This window comes from Zerene cesonia, chromosome 8, assembly GCF_012273895.1.
Source record: "Zerene cesonia ecotype Mississippi chromosome 8, Zerene_cesonia_1.1, whole genome shotgun sequence".
NCBI classification, from domain to species: Eukaryota; Metazoa; Arthropoda; class Insecta; order Lepidoptera; family Pieridae; genus Zerene; species Zerene cesonia.
This window is the reverse complement of record NC_052109.1, coordinates 7,349,633-7,370,260: the sequence shown is the minus strand read 5'-3', so window position 1 is coordinate 7,370,260 and position 20,628 is coordinate 7,349,633. Positions and strand designations below refer to the sequence as shown.

Here is a 20,628-nt window from a genome sequence, read left to right as displayed (position 1 = left end):
ATGCATCTGGATTTTTCCTATGCTCTCGGGCAAAAGCCCCGGTTAAGACAGACTCCCACTGCATCAGTGTACTACCGAACTACACTTCTCACGTTTCTGACTGACTCGCGTGTGTTGGGTTGACGTTCATCCGCCTTTATCTTTACCTGTAAGATATATGATGTAATTTCATATGTGTTTAAAAGAAAACAAATCTTTTATACAAAGCAGTTTACTGGGTCACTTTCAAATTATAAAATGGTAAGTGACAAGTGACAACAATTCCCTATCATATGAAACACATGAAGAACGTCATTCGGTTGAAATCTCCACGACGTTAGTGAATAATAAAACCAAAAAATTAAGTAATAAATAATTGAAATGAGAACCTCCTTTGCTTTTTTGTTATTTTTAAGATATGAAAGTAATGTGAATCCAAATAAAAGTTTTCATTCATTATATTACGAAGCCAATTTCGGGGAGCTGAACAATTTCTTAGAAATCTATTCAATTTGCTGATATCCAAAAGTTATCCCGAACAAAGACTGCCCGCGAACAAGCGATCATTAATTAACTTAATTTACTGCCCTAATCGACATTCCGAAATGAACCGAGAGATTATGATAATACGATTTAATATTCTTTCATACGATTTTTTGATTCGCTAAATAAGCTAAAATTTACTGAAACGCAATGGTGTAAGATTGGAAATCGCTTAATTTAAACGCTTTGTCACTAGGCTATGTCGAGGTTTTTGAAGCAATTAGGTGTTTAGTTAGGGTATTCAACAGCTTTTGAATTAATTTAAAATTCCTATTGTCTCTCGGTGATGTACCTAATGATGGTTTAATTATTGCATTTCGAAGTAAGTATTTATGAAGGAAATTTCGCTGTATAATGTTAATGTTTGAATGATTGTATATTTTGTTTACATTTCAATTTAATTCAGTCACGGCGATTTATGTAAAATACGATAAGAATTTGTTGTAGTGGGGTTATACTAATTATTATTTACAATGACCTTATTATAAAAAAAATCAAAGCTTTGGGCATTAAGCAATTATACAATCTTTAATATTCTTAATTAAAACACGATAAGTGTCAATAAAAAATGCATACAATTGTATAGGTAGTTATACAAGTAGTAATTAAACGGACAGACATTTTGGTTTCCACACGTTTGGTTACGCACAACAACGCGTTTCAGACCCGCAGTTTTATTTTGAGTGTAGCACTGCCAACAACCATGAATTATATAGTATCCAAGAATCTATAACCATTTAATAAATGTCACTTCACACAGATCGACGTAAACCAATTCCAACTGGACGTGAAGTTAGTCACCTAACAACGCTGCCTGAGAATGAGGTCGTTGTTGCGATGATGGGGCTCCCCAAGGCTGGAGAAATCACCAGAGCACAGCTGAGGATTAAAGAAAGCAAGGAGTTTAAGGTAACCTTTAGCAGAACTAAGATATTAAAGCATATGTCATTGTTAAAGAAGCAAGCAACCAGCAATCACACATTGAATAATGAGATGTCTTTATAGTTATCGACTTAAACTTACTTTTTTAACAAATAGGAGGCGTTTGAGTAGTCCCAATTTATTATGACTCTTCCTGACATCTATTGGCGAATAATAATACTATTTTTTGGCGAATAATAAAAAAAAAAATACCGGTCATCCAGGTACTACGTCATAAAGTGAGGATGATAGTTTATTTTGGAAAAGAATCACTTTGATTTTCTTTCACCAAAAGAAAGCTACATTATTCCCGAGTGTTATAGTATAGTTTTTACCCCGAAAATATACCATGGGCGAAGTCGGGGCGAACAGCTTCTTATATATACATGTATATATTAAGCAGATTCTGCTCATTGAATATATAAAGTAATCAAAAGGAATCGCCATCTTTACCATTTATGGAGTATACGTGCCTATTATTATAATAGCCCACTTATCCTTCAAGCAGATATCATTATTTCATGAATACCATATCTAAATTGAACTGTATGAATAAACGGCCAGTTTTCTTCCAGAATACAGTTGATAAACTTGTTCAGAGAGCTAATGCTTCGATAATAATAGGGACGTCGTCATGGAAAGAGCAATTCTCGGAAGCTTTGACGGCCAGTTCAGGTAATTGTGATAAAATTTTAGGTGTACTAAGGTCTTCCGTAGGCCTAAAATCAATATTCTTATTCTAAAGATTATTTCTAAAGGCATGTGCCTTGATGAAACATTCCCATTTAATAGTGTCTGTCTGTCTATATCTTTTTCACGCTTAAACTGCAATGAACCGATTTCGATGAAATTTGGCACAAACGTTTGAAAAAGGACATGTTGTGTCAGTTTTTAACCCGAAAATCCTGCGGAATCGGGAATTATGTGGAAAATGAGCTGGCACTGTTTCTTTTTCTTTTAACTACGCGGGCGGAAAATCTATTTTATAAAGGTCTTAAAGATTGTTTAATTTCTAAAGGAAGTACCTAACGACAAATTACTGTTATTGATTTTTCAATGTTATTAAACATAAAATCATCATTTCGATCATAAAGTTATGTTTAAAACTCTTTTATTGTAACCAATTTTCCTTTTCAGATAACGCTGATGAACCACCGTCGTGGTTAGACTATATAATGCACATTTTAACCCTGTTCTGGAAGATTATATTTGCATTTGTGCCTCCTACCGGTAAGATCAATGCAATGTTACAGGAACTAAAATAAAATGTGTTGATATAAACAACGAGTGTTGATGTAAATCTACAATAACGTTAGGCATTGTGTGATAGGAAATTCTATAAAAAAAATAAGAAACCTTGTATTTATATTATCTCCAAGTATTTAACGAACTAATGTACTTATTAATTTTAGTGCTATACTTAAACACTGTTGTCTGGACCATGTCCTTGTATGGTACAGTAGTTAATGCGTGAGTATGGAATCGAGCGATCCTAGGTTTATTCCTGGTGAAAAGAAAAATGGAGTTGGTTTTGGTAGGCATAGGCTGTTAGGTAGTTATCCACAAGGAAGATGCATCAAATGGAAATGACCTGTTCTATATTCTACCTATTTTAATTCGCGTCAACAGACTTCTAACAGAAGCACTTTTGAATCGTCATAACATAGTTTATGTATCACCGGTCGTTCGGTCACCGAGTTTCTCACAAAGCGTTTGAAGTTTTTGTACACTAGTTTCTAATTTCTGAAGACGATCTCAGGTTCCGTCGTCATAATAACGTCATAATAATCGTCGGGCTTCACTTTATCTAAATAAGTTATTGAACAAGCGATCTTCTTCCAGATATCGGAGGCGGATACGTGTGCTTTGTAGTGTCTATCATATGTATTGGTCTGGTGACAGCTGTCATTGGTGACGTCGCATCGCACTTCGGCTGCACGCTCGGCATCAAGGATTCGGTCACTGCGATCGTGTTTGTAGCCTTGGGGACGAGTATACCTGGTAAGGGATAAACATCGTTAACATTGTATAAACTCTCCGTAAGCCAAACATCGAGGGAGATGTCTTAAATTCGAGTTATATAGATTTTTTGCTTTATAATTTCATCGACATAAGATGTAATTCTTTTTAATTATAAGTCAGAGAATGAAAGTAATAATGTTAGAGATACAGAGCTCAAGTTATATTTTTCGCGTTGTTCAGGAAAAATGTGTAGCGAATTCTTCTCAGTTATTCTTTGATTACTTCGACTAATAGAGAGATTTCGAGTAATAGACATTCTCAAGTTCGAGAGGACGGGAACAAAACTAGCTATTACTGACCGACCAAATATAAAAACAACTCCAAAACGAAATAGCATTTAGCAAATGTTTAGTTACATTTATACGCCATTAAATTCAAATATACACTTCGAAAGAGAGTTTAAAGACAACTAGGCTAACGCTACCAGAGACACGTGCTACCCTTTAGGGAGTCTCCATTTATATCCAGCTAATGTGGAAATGCTTTTAGGCTCGCCAAAATAATGGCCATCAATAGCCATTCGGTGGTCATATCTAAAGTATTGAAATATGGACGTTTATTTAAAATTACTGTGTCGTAAGTTTGGGCAATAAAGGTAACATATAATCTAGCTCGATGGCATCTGCTTCGTTATTCTTGTAAATATACGTTACTCTTACTTTTAAAAATAAAATAAATTATTCACGTTTGCTTAAATAACGAACAAAAAATACAAAAGCAAATTTAGGTATATTTGACCGTTACAGTTGTAACGTTACAGTTGAGAGGTTACTGAAACTGAGTTTGATTGCTGATGGAGTAAAAAATACTATAACACGGATATAACGAATATTATATTACTAACCAAGTAATATTATGTTTAATTTTTAGTTTTATTGCACTGAAATTTATACTTTCTGTAATTAATAATATGTTTTTTCAATTCTTTCCACATTTCTAATATTATATTATTTTCATGTACGTTTACTGATTTATTTACTTGACAATGATAAGATATATTCGTCGTTGACTCATTTTATGCAAGAAATAGTTCAAACGAGACTTTCTTGAAAATAAATACAGTTAACGCTTCGCAAAGATTCAATAAGAAGATTCAAAGTTATAGCTTTCCTTTTGTTGAATTCACAATGGAAGTCACAAACACGCGTTGTAAGTAATGCTTTTATCGATAATTATTTTTCTTCTCTGGAAACTGGAACGAAGAAAGAGTGAAGTTCTAGTAAAGTTTTTAATGACAGCTGAAATTTAAGAACCGATTGTTTATTGGTGAATTAAAAAATGGACGCGATGAACGTGTTAGTTTTTCACAATTTGTTTGTAAAATATATGTTTATTAGTATACTGTTATAATATCAGTGAACACTGCTAAGTTAGCGATTGGATTCTCTACGTAATGAACAAATAAAAATACAAATCAATATGTTATAACGATATAAACACCATTAAGTCGATAAGTCGGGGTTCGAGACCAGGCGAGCGTGCAGGAAATAAATTGATTTTTCAATTTATCTGCACATGTGGATAACATCACCACTGCTAAAAACGGTGAAGGAAAACATCGTGAGAAAACTGGCATGTTCAAGAATCAAAAGTTCGACGACATGTTGACATCTGCCAACCCGCACTTGGCCAGCGTGGTGGATTATGGCCAGAACCCTAATAGGAGGCCTGTGTCCCAGCAGTGGGAACATATATGGTCTGATGATGAATGATATAAACACCATGCATTGGCAAAAATAATACCAGAAAAGGAGGCTATGGTAAACAATCGATATACATAAAACCTCATAGTAAACAGAACTAAATAAACCTATATTTGCAGATACATTCGCTAGTAAAGTGGCAGCCATACAAGATAAGCACGCGGACGCGTCCGTGGGGAACGTCACTGGCTCTAACGCTGTCAACGTGTTCCTGGGTATCGGTGTGGCCTGGACAGTGGCTGCAGTGGTGCATTGGACGAAGAACGAGAAGTTCCACGTTGAACCGGGAAAGTAAGGAATACTTTAGTTATGGTTGTATGTTGCTTAGCAACAAAGTTGAATGTGGGAGTCGAGCACGCTTCGCCACGAATTGCACTAGCTCAAACCGGGGAAGGTTTTTTTTTTTATGTAACAGTCGGCAATGGAGCTGGTGGGACGCCTGATAGTAAGCGCTACCACCGCCCATGAACATTTGTAGAGGCGTATAGTCGATTACAGACCTTACGCCTCTACAAATGGATTTCCGACTTTAAATTGGGAAGGGATTAAGAAAGGATTAGCGAGAGGAATAAAGGAAAGGACTGGGAAGGGGAAGGAAAAGGATATGGGCCTCCGGCTCCCCCACTCACCGAACGAAACACAGCAGAATGCTATTTCACGCCGGGCTTCTGTGGGGGTGTGGTGCTTCCCTGGTGCGAGCTGGCCCAACTCGTGCCGAAGCGTGCTCGATTACCACATTCTGACCGCAAACTCATAGAATATCGGTGTGAATCCTACTAATATTATAAAGTTTGTAAGGATGTGTGTGTGTGTGTTTGTTGCTCTTTCACGCTAAAACTGCTGAATCGAATGCAATGAAATTTGTTACGTAGATAGCTGGATAACTGGAATAACATATAAACAAATTTTTATCCCGATATTTCTACGGGATACGGACTTACGCGGATGAAACCGCGGGGCGCAGATAGTATTATATAATATTCGAATGCTACTCTATTTCGTACGGTGAGTGGGGGAGTCGGAGACGGAGTTGAATGTTAAATCTCTATGTCAAGGTTCAGCTGTAAATATGCTGGTGGCACTGTGGGTAGCAGAGCAGAGTAGATGACGCATTTAGAAATATACTTTCATAAAAAACCGATTCAGTAGCTTTAATAAAACGCAGTAACGGATCAATTAAACAAATGAAAATAATTAACTTCCATAACAATACCATATTTCTTACCAACAGCCTAGCCTTCAGCGTGACCATGTTCTGTTCTGAAGCGGCACTAGCTGTGCTGGTACTCGTGCTGAGAAGACGGAAGTCGATTGGAGGCGAGCTCGGTGGCCCGCGCTGCATCAAGATTGTAACCTCTATGTTTTTCTTCTCATTGTGGCTCGTTTACCTGACGATGTCCACATTGGAAGCGTATGGTGTTATCAAAGGATTCTAATTTCATTTATGTTTTGTGAGATATGTATTCAGAATGACACAATTTACATTATCTGTATTCATATTTAGATCTAAGAATAATTTTTCTTTATTAGCTTCGAATGTTGTTTGATTCCTATATTGCAATGGTCACGAATTAGGTTACCGAGTTAGGTCCCTATAATTATTTCGTGTATTTTATAGGACGGGTATGTACTTGGTATCCGATGACGGTATTATTATAAATACTAATACACTTCTAGTTGATTAGTTTAGATTTTCCATGCATTGAGGCGGCGTGCTCAAATGTACAGGTAGAATTCTTCCTAGATTTTTGTTTCGTTCTAGCCTTGATGGCTGTGGTTAAGGTCTAACTAGATTATAATAGAGGATATAAATTATAAATATGTCTAATATATTGAGAGATATTGTCGTAGTTGATTTGTGTGATGTATTTTATTGTATTATTTAATGTGTGTTCAGTGCCATAGAGAGCGCGTGATTTGTGGGCTCCTGAATGAATTTAACGTAATATATAGTTTTTAATTAAGCGATTATGATGTGTTTAGTATAATATTTATTCGTAGTTATTTAACGTTTTTATTTAATTGATTTATGGGTATACCTTTCATGGTTATATGTTTTTTTATGCTATATTTCAGTTTAATGTTTTTTATATCTATGGTATTGTCTCTATGAAGTACAGATTTTATTAGATGATGCACTCATCCATGGTTTGGATCAATTAAAATATATATTCCAGTCTGAAAGCTGGTCGAATTTAATGTTAATTCAACGGCAAATAGGATTTAACTGTCAGTTCATTGTGTTGTTCCTCGTGAACATGAAACAAATAGGATTTATAACGATTTTAATAATTCCGAGGCCACAAACGTCACGTTGCTTCTGTAATTTAATCATACCAAAGCCTAATTAATTGGAAACGATGATGGAGCGTTGTCAGTTAATTATTTTTAGAACGCGACGTGTTAATTAGGTTATTAGTAAATTTTTGTAAAATAGGTTTTTAAACGGTAGAGTATAATGCAGCCGCTAGATAATTTTTTATGTATATACACAGGAAGGATATTTATTGTTAGAATGTATTTATTGAGAGCAATTACTTTTTTGATATTTTTAATATGTAATTATATGTTAGTTAGATATACAGTTTTCGGTTTTTATTTATAAAAAAACAACATCCGTTCATTTACCTTACAAATCAAATTTAATATTTTCTAAACGAAACATTCACTAGCTCTTGGACTATGTTTAAAATTATATATTTTCCACTCTAAGTGTTAAAATACTATAATCTATTGCTATTTAAATGTTGTATGTTAATCGTCGTGCATGCCATTTTGCGACTTAACGTCTTAGATAGTTAAAGACGTTTTTCCTTCGACCCATTCGAATTAACTTCTAAGGTAATTTTTATTGCTCTACCAAAAATATCGCGTTAATATTTTCGCATTTGACACTAGATATTGTGGGTATATTTCAATAATAATGTATAGTATCAAATACGCGCCGATTACTCACTTCCGCATTCCTTGGTTCTAAAAAAAAGTTTGAAATACATTGCTGATTTTTGTTTCAGTAATATGAAAAATTTCTATATAAAATATCAATGTAGCTGAAACAACAAATATATACAAAAATACTCGTTTGTCCGTTTATTATTATATTATTTTGATGCCATATTTAATTTTTTAACCAGTTATTTATAATTCACTAAAACTCAATTTTCCATGCTGTATATTAAAATAGTTTGACGTCTTAAAAGCTTTTCCTAAGTAATCAAAGTAAATATATACTGTTCTTAATAGTTAGTGTTACAAAACCATCAAAATCGATCTAGATGTTATCGCTGGGTCATTTACCGTATTAAAAAAATAACACTTCCTAAAATAAAAAGGTGTGTTTGCGATTCACACACGATAGAAGTGAAACTTCAGTAAATCGACAAAAGAATGAGATGAGTATATAAAAAATATAAAATAGTACGTATATTTCTGTCTCATTCGTTGCCAGTTTCATTCTACACATTTTTGTATTTCTGTCTCATACCTGTCGTTTTTCCGTTGCATCAGGTTTGAAATCACAACGATTCTAAAGAAGTTTCACTTCAATAATACAAATCGCTTTTTGATTCATCTTGTCCATAGAACCAATCGTCGGTTTCACATAAATCTTTTAAAATTTTCAAATTTACCGTTTCAAGTCCCGACCAAATTCGTTTCGAATTTACTCACAAACTTTTTACATTTCCCCAATGTTAATATAACTTTAAAAATTACGACTTCTCTTTATGCCCTTTTTAATATTCTATTTACGACTCTGTAGTTGTTTTTATAATGTATTAACGTTTAGTATCAATTTACGTAGCTGTCATATTCACGACTGGTTTTAAAATGTTTTGATAAATTAAAAGAAAATAAGTAAATTTATATTAATTAATACGTAACATTAAACATAACGGGTATGTTCAGAAAATACTGCCTATAAACCATAAATAATATTTAATAAATGACCTTATATGGACTTAAATTATGATGTCTGTTATATTATAAATTTAAAAGTAAATGCATTTTAATTACCCGTATGCTATGTACCACGGTAATAGGCACGTGGTTTTGCTGTACTGGAAAACAAAATGAAAATATATTATGGTTAAAAATCGCCAACAATGACAATCACTGCGCGTTTTTTTAAATCATGTTTTAAAAAAGTATTTATTGCTAAAAACTTCATGCTAAAGATGGGTCCATACGATATCCGAACTTGCGCATGCAACAAGCTTGTCTCTACAACTAGCTAGATACAGAAAGCTAACGCTAAGCCGGTCTGTAGGTACCTGGCTGCCTTCCAGGGAGTGGCGTTCCCCCACCATTAACACAATTTGGTCATGCCATCTTGTCAAATAGTGTGCGAGAACGATTTTATTCTTAAAAACTACTAAAATTTAGAATAATTGAAGAAGCTGGTATTAGCGCTTTGTTTGTTTTTTCTTATCGTTTTTGTATCTAAAATTTAATTGAAAGAGGCTGAAATGAATAAAATCAGAACTAACATTTAATTACGATTTTTAAATTATATATTTCCGTTTTTTTATTTGTGTCAATGAGTTATATTTATAGGCATATTTCAATATTTTTTACTATGATAGGTAATTATAATAAGAAATTAAATACGCGATGAAGATGCGAGGGTTGGGATTTCATTTGTTAAGGGTGTTTTAACAGCTCTTTGATTTTGCATTAAATAACTTCGACGTTTCTATCATCGGATCATCGGATCGTGGAAGTTCAAATTGCATTTTTAAGACTACATTTAAGAATTTATTAAAACACAATGTGCGCAGTAAAAGCATGATATTTAAAGCGAATTAAAAGCAATCAAAGACAAGAAAATACAATGATATCATTTTCAAATAACTGTATTAACATTTGATATAAATTTGAAATCAGTCAACCCCAGACTTCGAATTCCCAATATTTGTCATATTATATGAATACAGTATTGTGTCGGTGTTTATCATAATAATTTGTTATCTGTTCGTGAAACAATCATAATTTAATGTTACAGAGCGCTACTACAGTTTCTTATACGACTGGCTTGCGATTTGACTTTCATTTGTTTGATGTTCGTGTTCGTTTGTCATCTTTACGAGACGGAACGTGTAGAATCTCTTTTACAATTGTTGGACGCGTGTGGATCCACCTTTATAGTTTTAAAATTTTATAATCGCTGTCTTATATCTGTTTTCTCCTTAAAAGTGCTTAATTTTAACAGCTTTTGCTCTATACCTAACTTGTATAGCTGTTGTACCCATTTTTAAATTATTGTACATCAAAAAATAAATATTTTCATATTAATATTAAAACGATAACACTACTTACATCGACACTTAAACAAAGATACGTCCAAAAGAAAAATGATATTTTACCGACAGATTATAAATTATTATTTACTTAATTATGCAGTTTATTTACAAAGGGTAAAAGCTACAACGAAACTAAAATTTAGTACAAAAATTAAATTTAAATTAACAGGTACGATCGCAGCTGGATTTATTTCAATAAATATTACTTATAATTGAGTAAATATGTATTATAAGAAATTTATATTTAGAAATATATGTTATTTATGGTGCAAATTACAAAATAGCTTTATTCGTTAGGTAGATGGCGTTTGACAATGCTTAGAAATATTAATTGATTTAAAAGACCCAGTACCTTATTGGTAATATTGTAGGGATCGAACATTCATAATTTGAAATAATAGCCGAGGGCAAAAGATTCATTGATTTCCGCGTATTTTGAAATCTTCCCTTGCGTGTATTGGTTATATTCAAGTAGAGATTTTTTTATTAAAAGTAATATTTATGAATTATATGTTATGTTTTTAATGAACTTTCATATTTAATTATACATATTAATTACAAATTAATACAACTGGAGACATTAAAACTAAATAATGGCATGATCTTTTTGCAATGAATTCTCTCAAACAAGTGAGAAATTCAACGCATAAACTATTATTATTTTATGTGATACTAGGCGTCTCCCGCCCGGTTTCGCCCGGGTCAATTATATATGTCATATAAAATATATTTGTAAACTTTTTTAAATCACATCTAAATATCATAACAGAATCCATTGCGCAGTTAAAGATCTAAGGATACATCGGGACAGACAGCGGATAGCGACTTTGTTTCATACTATGTAGTGAATAATGTGTGCTTAATTTATCATCTATCCTATTTATGAATAAATGTCTTATTCTAGAATCTTGTATAAGTCTAGATTAACTAGAAAACGATACTAAATCTTATCCTAAATATTTCCAAACTTACCTTTGTCTCTTAGAAATAATTAAGATGAAATTCTTCTAAACTTCTACTTTGTTTTACTCCTAGTTGATGAAATTGATGTAACAGATTATCTTAATGTTGATTTTATGGACCCTTAGGCCGGGGTTTTATCGATATCAAGGTAAGAGATCGAAATTTTATTCGCTCTATAAAATACCATCCACGTTATATGCATGTCTTGAAAGATTTCTTTCTTGAGATGAAAAAGCAGCTGTTTAATGTAAATCAAAGCATATTTTAGTCAAAATGTAACCGAATAATTAATAAGGAATATGATCAGCGAGATTTTAGTTTCCGACTAAGTATATAAAATAACCATTATAAATATTAAATCGAACTAAGGTGGTCTGTTACATAAATTTGTTTGTAAGACAAATAGCTTGCTTGTATCGATGTTGTATACAATAAATAAAGGCACGACGTTCTAGTTATTTTGATAATTATTATTGTTATATAAATTAAAGTGTTTGTTAAGTACGTATTTTGGTGTTTTATTTAAATACCCGCATTTAATGTAATTTGGGAATAAATGTGTTTCCATACAATGCGTTAATAACGCTCGACTGAACAAGTTTTCTATTTATAATTTTTTTTTATAATTGGCAATTCTAGTGTGGGACAAGGACAGTGATATATAGGTTGTAGTGCTGTCACTTTCTCGCACTGGCATTAGTGCTGCTTAAGACTTCACAGTAACAACCCGGAGCCAGATTAATATTAAATACTATGGATACTTTTGAAGAATGGATGAGTACGGTCTCTTAGACATTGTATGAAATAATGGATATTTTACTAAAAGTAGTTTCTGGTCAATACTTAAAATTTAGAAAGTAGAGTATATATTTCAGCTAAATATGAAATATGTAGTCTAATTGATAAATAAAGAAAGATTATATTTGATGATGATAATGATGATGAGAGTTGAGTTTGAGTTTGAGTTTGATGGTGAACACTTATAAGATAGATAGATAGATAACTCTTTATTTGCACCAATAAAAAAGAACAAATACATATAATAAATGGGCTATCTAACATTGAAAAAAATTTTCAAGTTCCAGCAGTTCCTGAGATTAGTGCGTTCAGACAAATTAACATACAAACAAACTCTTCAGCTCCATAATATTAATACAGAAGTACAGATTTCACGATTTTTACAACGCGAATTAAATTCAATTAAACATTGACAATACCGAACATTACATTTGAATAACACTGTTATATCATTTTAGATTTCTTCTAATTCAAAATAGTATGAGAGCAATTTATGTGAAATATGGCTATCATCGCACCCTGTATAAATAGTTTACCCTCGAGAACGTGAAAACATACGGGTGACTAAGATGAATTACATTACTGTATTCTGTGCAAATTCTTCACAGCACACTCAACTTAACGTAGAAATGAATTAAAATTTTATGTTTCTTATTGGGTATGAGAAGGTACTAGCTAGGTAGCTAGATTTTTTTTTTTTTTTTTTTTTATGTCACTGTCGGCAATGGAGCTGGTGGGACGCCTGATGGTAAGCGCTACCACCGCCCATGAACATTTGTAGAGGCGTAAAGTCGATTACAGACCTTACGCCTCTACAAATGGATTGCCGACTTTAAATTGGGAAGGGATTAAGAAAGGATTGGCGAGATGAATAAAGGAAAGGACTGGGAAGGAGAAGGAAAAGGATATGGGCCTCCGGCTCCCCCACTCACCGAACGAAACACAGCAGAATGCTATTTCACGCCGGTTTTCTGTGGGGGTGTGGTACTTCCCCGGTGCGAGCTGGCCCAATTCGTGCCGAAGCGTGCTCGACTACCACATATAAATATATACTAGCTTGTCAGTCGTGCAGTAAAGGAGAACATACGTAGTTGTTAGATATTATTGTACATAATAATAATCGGGCACATTTTCCGCAACTCGACGACTAGCGCCTATTTTGCGTGAAAAGAAAAGGAAGGGGCAGCCAGTCAAAGCTGGAACCATCCCAGCTCCTACGTAAAGCTAAGCAGCTTTTATTGTACATATAAACCTTCCTCTTGAATCGCTCTATCTATTTAAAAAAAACCATGAAAATTCGTTGAGTAGTTTTAAAGATTTAAGCATACGTAGGGACATAGGGACAGAGAGCGACTTTAGTTTTATAGTATGTATGATGGTCTAGAAGAGATCGCTACCTAGAGTTAAAACTGCCATCTGTACGCAATTTTTATCAAAATGTGTTCTCAGATTTATTATGTAAATTTCATGTACATTTAACAATTATGTATCCATAATAATAAACAATGATTCAAATAAAAACGTAGCGTTTTTGAACAACGTTTGAATTTAAAAACGTAGCGTTTTCTATAGAAATCTTAACCAACATGTACACAGAGATAAGTGGTGTGAACTCAAAATGCATATTTAATTCCCTTTGCGTCGTTTTCGTTATTTACGGATACAGAAAATATTTTTAAAATTAATATACATTTGACGAAGTGGCGGCCGAGAAAGCTATCTTTTTAGATGATTCAATTAAATTTTTTGAGTGGTTCGTACGGTATTTTGAAGTTAAAAATAGCGGAGGAACTTATTTGTAAGATTAAATGTTAGAATTCTATGAGAAATGTGACAATTTATATGTTTTTTTCTGTTATAAACATATTATTATTCGCTTTTTTTATGAATACAGTTCGTAATCATAATCTAATTCTGTAACTTAAATCATAAACAATAATAACTATTTTTAACAAAAAAATCCAACCACATTTAAATTGTCAAAACTTGACCAAATTTGACATGGCACCATCCGGGAGGCACCAGGTTTCAGAAAGTTTCAGTTAAAAGAATCATTAAAGTCAGTTCACAGAGTCAAAAGTTCGGAGGTGACAAAACGCCAAAAAAATGCATTCGAATTGAAACCTCCTTCCTTTTTGAAGTCGGTTTAAAATGAATTACCAAGTAGCTTTTAGAAATTAAAAACTTTTCAACGGATTTTAAACGCGATTTATTCATTATATTATTAACCCGACGTTTCGAACACTTTACAGCGAGCGTGGTCACGGGGAGACCTCCCCATTTTTTAATTTCTAAATGTATAATACTCGCGTAAAACCAAACACAAGAAAATACTATACCAAGTGGCTACTCACATTTGAGCAAAACATTTTGGTGAATGCTAATTTATTTGCATTAAAGTTGCCAGTCGCTTTTCGAATAAGAGACCAGCTTCCAATAATTATTACGATATATTTTCTTTTTTTTGTCATCGTCGGCAATGGAGCTGGTGGGTCGCCTGATGGTAAGCGCTACCACCGCCCATGAACATTTGGAGAGGCGTGACGACAGCAGACCTTATTTTCGACTACACTTTTACACACAACGTGCTGAAAGACTTTTTAAAGTTTAATTCCACACGATAGCAGATAACAGTCCTTCTTATTAATTTCGCCTTAGAAAATCCATGAATTATAGCATTTTTTATTAATAAAAACCCAAAGATCAACAGAAGCGTACTGGTCCATTATGATGGACGATCCATATTTGTTTTAGGAGTTTCGCACAAACGATGACTTTGATAAATGGGTTTCGTATTTCGCTTTTTTAAATTGTAGGAATGTTTTATTTGTCTGTGCTATATCTGTAACCAAGGTTTTATTTAAATATACGTTTTCTTTTCTTTCTCCTTTCGTATATAGGTTATTATATAGTATGTATATACAGTTTTGGCTGATACAATAAAGTCCTGTTTTAGAGACTTCTTATGAATTATCCTTGGTTAGTCTTATTGGTGACGTTATGTAGTTTAAAGTGTTGCTGCAGACATGATTTTAAATGAGCAGCCACAGATTATTACCACAGAAGAGTCTCTGTAGAAACTGCTTTTCGAAGCGGTAAATTTAAAATTATGTATTTGGGAAAAAGTGCTTGTATAGGAAGTCTAGTTGAATGAATAAATGTTTGAGTTTGAGATTTGAGTGTGCATACATACATTCGACATCGTTCGCATGCATATTGAAAGTCATAAAAGCGGCGTCTAGATAAAAGTTATCAGTGTATAGTTTAAGTACAATCTAAATTCAAATATATCTGAACTTCTTTTACTGCGGTTTAAGTCTACTTTCTCATATTAACATTCGTAGCAACATAAAATAACTATGACAATCGTTTATATACACACTAATTTAATAGCTCACCTTTCATAACTCATCTTTTTAACTAATTGGTTCTAAATAATAAGATGAGATGTAAAATAAAATGATAAAATAAGATGACAGTCTTCGAACTAGGTACTTTAATCGGGTGCATGAAACTTCAATCATATGGTGATGCCTTTTTTTTATAGTGGGGAAATCTTACATAGATACCCATGGCCCCCGGGGATGGAGCCGAGGGTTATGTCGGATTCTTACCGACCAAAACTCCACTGTGTTCCGTCGAGCCACTTGAGTGAAGGGGCCACGGGAGCTGGTTAAAATACGTCCGCGATCCCCTTGGCGGCTGCCCGTTGCCGGGCCAGGCGATATGGTGATGCCTATTGTCCTCTGATCCCTCATGTCACTAATATATAAGTAGATAATAAACAACAAACACGAATCACAAAGAAAATTCAAAGTAAGAAATTTCAAGTTAAGAAGACGATAAACAAATGTTTTAATAAAAAACAAACGAAAGTTTTCTAATTTTTTCACTTTCGCCTTACAACTTTCGGGTTTCGGTTATTTATGAAGAAATATCGAAGTTTGAAATGGTAATTCTATTCACCTCATGCCCTTTAACGTGTTTTTTTTTAAGTTGTGAATATTTGAAATATTATATAACGATTTCTGAATGACTATGAGTCTGTTTACGTGCCTATTTCTATTAAACCCTGTCTCTAATCCTACAATCCTACAAGTCCTACTAATATTATAAATGCGAAAGTTTGTAAGGATGTGTGTGTGTTTGTTGCTCTTTCACGCAAAAACTACTGAACCGATTGCAATGAAATTTCGTACGTAGACAACTGGACAACTGGAATAACATATAGGCAACTTTTTATCCCGATATTCCAACGGGATACGGACTTACGCGGGTGAAACCGCGGGGCGCAGCTACTAATATTATAAATATCATAGAACATTTGATACTTGGATATGCTTTCCTCACGATGTTTTCCTTTACAGTTAAATATGTTTTATGTAACAAATAATTTCAGAATTAGGGACTCGTAAACAGTTTTGATGGGATATCACAAAACAGCCCGCACAGTTCTGGAAATCTCTACGCGAAACTCAAATAAAACATTATCCGTATTTGAAACGACGGCTTTCTATAATATCTTCATTTTGTCCCTTTTATCGAAAACGTGACCCCAATAGGGTTGCCATGAATTTCTTTAACTGGTAAGGGAACACAAATTACAAATCTATTTATATTTTTGACTAAATTATGATAAGCAGATTTTTTGATACCATGTAACATACTTAAACTCAAACTCAATCATTTATTTATTCAATTAATCTTCTCAAGAAAGTACTTTTGAATCGACCTAACACATTTGTAATCTTTACCATCGGCAAGCAGTTTCTACAGAGAAGAGCCGGCACGAAATTTGTGATTGCTCTTGGATGCTGATATTGCAAATGCTATGCTAATATTGCTTTAGGAAGGTCTGCTGTGATCATAAGGTTTAGCTTCAACTGCACTAATGGGGTATTGGTGCACTTATGAGGTTTCTCCAATCAATATGTTCATATTTAATACTACCTTTCTGTAGGTCGAAGGAAATTCCAATGGGAATAATGTTGAGAAATTTTGAAAGAATAGAAAAAATTTGATCACGAGGCAGGATTCGAACCTGCGTATCTTGCCTAACCGTAGCAACGCCTAGCCTCTCGGCCACCCGTGATCCTGCCACAGTAATCGAATTTCTTCTACTCTTTCGGTTTCATGTGCCTAAGGGAATAATGTTTTTCCCCGATAAAAAGTAGCTTCAGCTTCAGTAGTCAATGCCCAACTTCCTACCTCTTTAAGACATAAAATTCATACTATATTTAATAGTATGAATTTTTTAGGCTCAGTAGCAAAGTAAAGAAAGTCAAACAAACAAATAAACAAACACACTTCGAACTTTATAATACAAGTAAGGATATAATAATTAGTTAGCTATTTAGTTAGTAACTTTTTGTTGTTATACATAAACAAGGACCACACCTAGGACTCTTAAATTTTTGCTCACTCGTACAGAAGGTTTGATTATTCAATTAAACTGTTGATTTCTTTTTGTATCAGTTAAAGTAATTCAAACAACATTCCCAACACTTATTCTTTTTATCCATACCCAACAATACACAAAGAAAATGTAAACCACAGAATAAATAAAAATTACCCAACATATCCCATAAACGCAAATATATATAATAGTCCCATAAACGCAAAACGTGTACCAATTATAACCCCAACGTTTCGCTAGTTATGTCAATGCCAACTTATTTTATGTTCGTCCACAGATTCCGCTTTTCACTTGATTTTAACCGTGACTTTTGTCACAGTTATTTTGTGCATCGTTAAATTTAAGTACCTACTCGCTTTTATAATATTCGATTGACGCGAACGGATGTTTTTCATTCGTAATTATGGAGAATTATAGCAGTGGGTTGAGTGATACTTTAGGACTGTCTTTTTGTGGATCTAAAAACTCAATTTGCGGAATAAGTGTTTTCATTATACGCAAAAGCATTGGGAAAGCTGTTTTATATGAAAACTTTTTATTTTAAGTTTAATTATTTACATAAAAATGTTTTTTTTTGTTTGGTGATGCTGAAATTCAATGCAATCTGACTGTCCAAATGGAGTCGCATTCATTCAGGCCAATAGCGAGCTGAGAATTCCTTTAGATCTCGCTCGTAAATCCCAAACATCTTTGGAATGGATGAGATAGCCGTGTGGTATGTCACTGTTTGATAATAATTATCTTTACATCTAATATACTAATATATGAGGAGGTAATGCATGTGACGTTGTGAGGGTTATTTCAGGATCAGCAGAAATGAATTTAAAAATTCTTTTATGAATAGAAGGCCCCGTTATCTGTGAGTCTCATAATCTATCTAATATTTTGTTTTTATCTAGAGGACAATTCGGGCGGAGCCTAGATAACCGTCTAATATAAATGTGAAAGTTTGTTTTTTTGGATGTTTTTCCGTAAATCATGCTGAAACTACTGAACGGGTTTTGATGAATTTTTGTATACAGACAGTGTATGAGCTGACTTGGGTGATAGGATACTTTTTATGTCGATTAAATTTGGGATAAAACTGGAATCTTGATATCCGGGTGAAGCTGGGACGAGCGTCTACTTTGTTTCTAATTGAAACACTACTTAAATGTTTTTCAACAGTTTGTATGTATTACAAGATATAGTAGCCGTTCGCCCCAGCACTAATAGTATCGATGACTGCCCAGAATAAAAACTTTAATGAATCAATCTATACTGATACGAATGCATCGAATTCAAAAATTCTTTCACCTTAAGCAAGCTGCAACTTCACTGAGTTTACATAGGCTATATTATATGTATCATGGGCGTAGCCGGGGCGAACAGCTAGTCTACATTATATAAAATTTGTCATGTCTTTTTTTAAATAACAGATTTTTGTAACTATTTAAGAAGGTTCAAGAAAACTATGGTAGTTTTCTTGAACCTTCCGCTCATCATCATCAGTCCATATATATTCCCACTGCTGGGTCACAGGCCCCCTATGAGGGTTCAGGCCATAATCTACCACGCTGGCCAAGTGCGGGTTGACAGATGTCACATGTCGTCGAACTTTTGATTCTTGGACATGCCGGTTTCCTCGCTATGTTTTCCTGCACCGGTTTGAGCAGTGGTGATGTTACACATGAGCAGATAAATTGAAAAATCTATTTATTACCTGCACGCTCGGCCGGTCTTGAACCCCGACTTGTCGATTAAGACCTTCGCTCTATTTTTTATTTATTTATGGCAGGGCAAGCAAAGGAGCAGATGGGCCACCAGATGTTAAGTGGTCACCACCGCCCATAAACACTTGTAACACTAGAGGTGTTACATGTTACTCTTTTCTTGAAGGCCCCAATGTCGTAATTATTCGGGAACACCGTAGCTGGTAAATCGTTCCCAAGCTTCACCGTACGCGGATAGAAGTTGCGGGTGAAGCGTACGGTGGTGGACTATAAATCCACAATGTATATTCGACAATGATGCCTACTTACCACACTGCACTATTTCAATAGAAGTGCGGAAATGATGGCGGACCGCGCTCGCCAGATGGCGCTATCACAGTACGCTGGGACAGACAATCCGTCCTTTTTGTTTACATTATTACGCTACTAGCTTTCCGCCTCAAGCTTTGTTTGAATATACTTCATACATGGACAGCAGTGCAATATTTAATCTAAGGTTTACTTTAGCCCTTCAATGTATGTTTTTATTTTTGTATTTTGTATTATTTCATTATATTATAGTTGCAAAAGCCTTGTATAATGTTGTGTTAAAATGGAACAATATTTATTGATATATTGTATGAATATTATAAAAGATACTTGATAGGGAAATAGAAGCAGATAATGTTATAGTATTTCGAGATCAAAAACAGATTATAAAATGTTGATAACATAGTATTATACTAGGACCTTTACAGATCCTCTAGTCATTGGGACTTATAAAATACTAGCTGCGCCCCGCGGTTTCACCCGTGTAAGTCCATATCCCGTAGGAATATCGGGATAAAAACTTGCCTATATGTTATTCCAGTTGTCCAGCTGTCTACGTACCAAATTTCATTGCAATCGGTTCAACAGTTTTTGCATGAAAGAGCAACAAACATACACACTTCCTTACAAACTTTTGCACATACAATGTTAGGATTGGCAGGATTTGTTATTAGTAGAACAATAATATAAACTATGCTGAAATTATACTGTAGGCTATAAGAGAGTAGAGCGCGGATGTGTGTGTGTGTGCATGTGTAGTGAGTACGCCATGTGTATTCTTTCATCGTGATTTTTATATTTTAGTGATGATGCTCTTTTGATGAGTTGCAGTAATATCCAGACTGATAGAAGAATATTATTATAGTACAATTACAAGAAATTTTAAACTATAAAATATGGCCTCAATGTTCCAATGGCTTGGTATACGAAATAATACGGATAAAAAGGTTTAATATGAATTT

The 20,628-nt window shown here is 33.9% G+C and overlaps 1 protein-coding gene across 2 annotated transcripts in view; it reads left to right on the top strand.

The window, feature by feature from the left end:
- Positions 1 to 8,493, top strand: part of LOC119828430 (sodium/calcium exchanger 3) — a 69,327-nt gene extending 60,834 nt beyond the window's left edge. Inside the window, exons 3-8 of one of the 2 annotated variants that reach the window (XM_038350574.1) lie at positions 1,283 to 1,431; positions 2,019 to 2,118; positions 2,581 to 2,673; positions 3,286 to 3,444; positions 5,288 to 5,459; positions 6,400 to 8,493. In XM_038350574.1, coding sequence (XP_038206502.1) covers positions 1,283 to 1,431; positions 2,019 to 2,118; positions 2,581 to 2,673; positions 3,286 to 3,444; positions 5,288 to 5,459; positions 6,400 to 6,604 — 878 coding nt within the window. In that variant the 3' untranslated portion in view covers positions 6,605 to 8,493. The remainder of the gene's footprint in view (positions 1 to 1,282; positions 1,432 to 2,018; positions 2,119 to 2,580; positions 2,674 to 3,285; positions 3,445 to 5,287; positions 5,460 to 6,399) is intronic. The other variant, XM_038350575.1, reaches the window with a different exon arrangement.
- Positions 8,494 to 20,628: the final 12,135 nt, after the last annotated feature.